The sequence below is a fragment of the Entamoeba histolytica genome, genomic scaffold (assembly GCF_000208925.1).
Source record: "Entamoeba histolytica HM-1:IMSS scf_1104750517881 genomic scaffold, whole genome shotgun sequence".
Taxonomy (NCBI): domain Eukaryota; phylum Evosea; order Mastigamoebida; family Endamoebidae; genus Entamoeba; species Entamoeba histolytica.
The window spans coordinates 69,226-72,267 of NW_001914919.1; the positions used below are offsets into that span (position 1 = coordinate 69,226).

The following is a 3,042-nucleotide window of genomic DNA, read 5'->3' on the forward strand; positions in this document are numbered from 1 at the left end:
CATGAAATGAATGAAGAAATACGATATTAAAGAACCACAAAGTGCGTTTATATTACATAATCAATATGATGATTGTTTGTTTGAATTTGGAGGTAATGATATTATTGTTTGTAAAGAAAATGATAAAACAAAATCATATTGTAAACAACGTTCATTTGAATATAAAGGAATAATAAATGCACTTTGTGGAAAACAATATCCAAATCATTTCACACCAAAACGAATCATAGTAATTGAAATGAAATGATTCAATCTTGATTAATTGAAAAGGAACTAAAAAAGAATAAAAACAAATCAATGAAAAATATGAACATTTCAATCATCTGCCAATGAAAGAAATGGTGAATTAAAAATGGACATAATTCAATGTTGATTTATTTTATTTCATTTGAAATATTCACACCCAATGAGAGTGTTTTTAATAAATAAGAAAATAAATAAGAATAAAATGAAATAAGATGAAATGAATAAACAATTCATTTGTATTATTTCATTTCATTAATTCATTATGAATCAAATGAATAAGATAATAGAAATAATAATAAACAAATAAAGAAATGATAAAATACATCAACATATTTATGTTATTATTTCTTATTTCTTTATTTCATTCTTATTGTTATTTTCTATTTAAACAATAATAAACAAAACATAATAAGAAAGATAAATAAGAATAACACAACATAAAATAAATAATAATAATAATAATATATACAACAAATATGAATAAACAAGAAATGACAAATGATAAAAGATGAACTAAATAAAAAGTAATTAATTAAATGTTAATAGAATTTTTATTTATTGTTCATAGTTTAGATGAGACTAATCACATCCCTTCACTTCTTAAAAAAGAGTAATCTTTTTGTTTAGCCTATTCGTTAGGTTTTTCTTGCAAAATGAGGAAAGCAATTCTTTGTTTTATTTCTTCTTATTAATGGTTTTCAAACTTCTTCTGCTTATTCCTTCTTTTTAATCCTTTGTTTGTTTTCTGTCTTAATTTTAAACATTTTCTTTTTCCTTTTTTCTTTATTTTATGAATGAGAGAAGAAAACATTTCATTCCCATTATATTATTATGTTTAATTTTCTTTTAGCCTTACCCACACTTTAGTAGTTCCTTATATTACACCATGTAATATTCTATCATAATATCTTGCTACACCATTTGCAACTTTACCTAATACATTTCTAATTCAAATACACCGTCATAACCAGATAATAACTGGAAGTGTCGATGCTTGAATTTGTACTAGGGTTTGTGTGGTGTTTTAGACATGCCACCTTCGATCTCTTTATTCGATAGAAAATAAAAGAAAATTGAAATATTTGAAAAAAGGGAATATTTTTATATATCAGAATCATTACCCCCATGAAATGTTATGATGACTTCAAAACAATGAAAGAGTAATGACAATAAAAATAAAGGAATAAACATGAGAGAAATTGGAATGAAATAAGAAACAATTCGATAAGTTTTATCTATTTTTAATTTAAAGAAAATCTAAGAGGAATTAGAAGAATGAGATGAGAAGCAAAAAACAACAAACGATAAAAATGAGAAGAGTTAGATGGTAAAAGCAAAAAGTCAAGAGAAAAGATAGATTTAATAAACAGAATTTAAAATGATAATGGTTAATATTGACAATTAATTTCACTCACTAAGTTAACTGAAAAGAATAATATTTTTTTTAAAGCGATTAGTCTCCATATAGCTAGGAAGAATAGAAAGAAGTTGTAAGAACACTTAATTAACTAGTTTTCATTTAATTTAAAAAGAAATGATAAGAAAGAAGAAATAAATCTGAAAAAATATTTTAAATTTAAACATAAAATTTGAATACGAAAGAAATTATAAAGAAAAATGAAATAACAACAAAATAAATGGAAAAAGAAGAGAAAGAAGGATAATAAAAATAGGGGTAATAAACGTAAAAGAAAAAAAGAGAAATAAAAAGAAAATGTTGACAAGAAAATATATAAATACCAATAAAACATCATTGATGTTTATATAAAAAGATAAAAATAACGACAGAGCAGTGTTAACGAAACTAGAGATGAAAGAAAAGACAACAAACATAAAATGATGAAATGTCATTAACGATAAAATAAATACAAATAACAATACATTAAGAATGAGGATGATATTTTTAACTCTATGTAACGATAATATAAAAACAGAAGTGGGATAAACATCATTGGAATAAAATAGAAAAATATAATTCTTCATTCAACAGTATTTAAAAAAGAAAAAACTAGAAAAAGAACAGAACATGTTTGGAATTGAAGATAGAAAGAAATATGGAAAGAGAATACCAGAAAGATACTATGGAATAGCTGATGAATGTTTTAAGGGATGTAATGATTTGATGGAAATTGACATACCAACAAACATTGAAGTGATAGGAAATGAATGTTTTAAAGGATGTTGTTCATTAGAATCAATTACTATACCAACAAGTGTTAGTCAAATAGGAAATAAATGTTTTGATGGATGTAAATCATTACCATCAATTAATATACCAACAAGTGTAATTGAAATAGGAAATGAATGTTTTAGTTGGTGTGAATCATTAACAACAATTAATATACCAACAAGTGTTAGTAAAATAGGAAATAAAGTTTTTTATGGATGTGATGATATTCAAGAAATTAATATACCAACAAGTGTAATTGAAATAGGAAATGAATGTTTTAGTTGTTGTGAATCATTAAGAACAATTAATATTCCAACAAGTGTTAGTGAAATAGGAGAATGTTGTTTTTTTTGGTGTTATTCATTAAGAACAATTAATATACCAACAAGTGTAAATGAAATAGGAGATGGATGTTTTTATCAATGTTATTCATTAACAACAATTAATATACCAACAAGTGTTAGTAAAATAGGAAAAGATTGCTTTCATCAATGTTCATCATTAAGAACAATTAATATACCAACAAGTATAAGTAGAATAGGAAGTAGTTGTTTTTATTTATGTTCATCATTAAAATCAATTAATATTCCAACAAGTGTTAGTAAATTAGGATATGAATGTTTTTA

General features: G+C 23.6%; 1 protein-coding gene across 1 annotated transcript, besides 2 other annotated features; it reads left to right on the plus strand.

Annotated features, from left to right (window-relative positions):
- Positions 1 to 763: 763 nt before the first annotated feature.
- Positions 764 to 1,289: a repeat region.
- Positions 1,290 to 1,697: 408 nt separating this feature from the next.
- Positions 1,698 to 1,764: a repeat region.
- A 508-nt stretch (positions 1,765 to 2,272) lies between these two features.
- Positions 2,273 to 3,042, plus strand: EHI_105370 (uncharacterized protein; the record flags this gene model as incomplete). The annotated part of the gene is made up of 1 exon (XM_648817.2): positions 2,273 to 3,042. A coding segment is annotated over one exon (770 nt), but the record flags the coding sequence as incomplete, so codon positions are not given.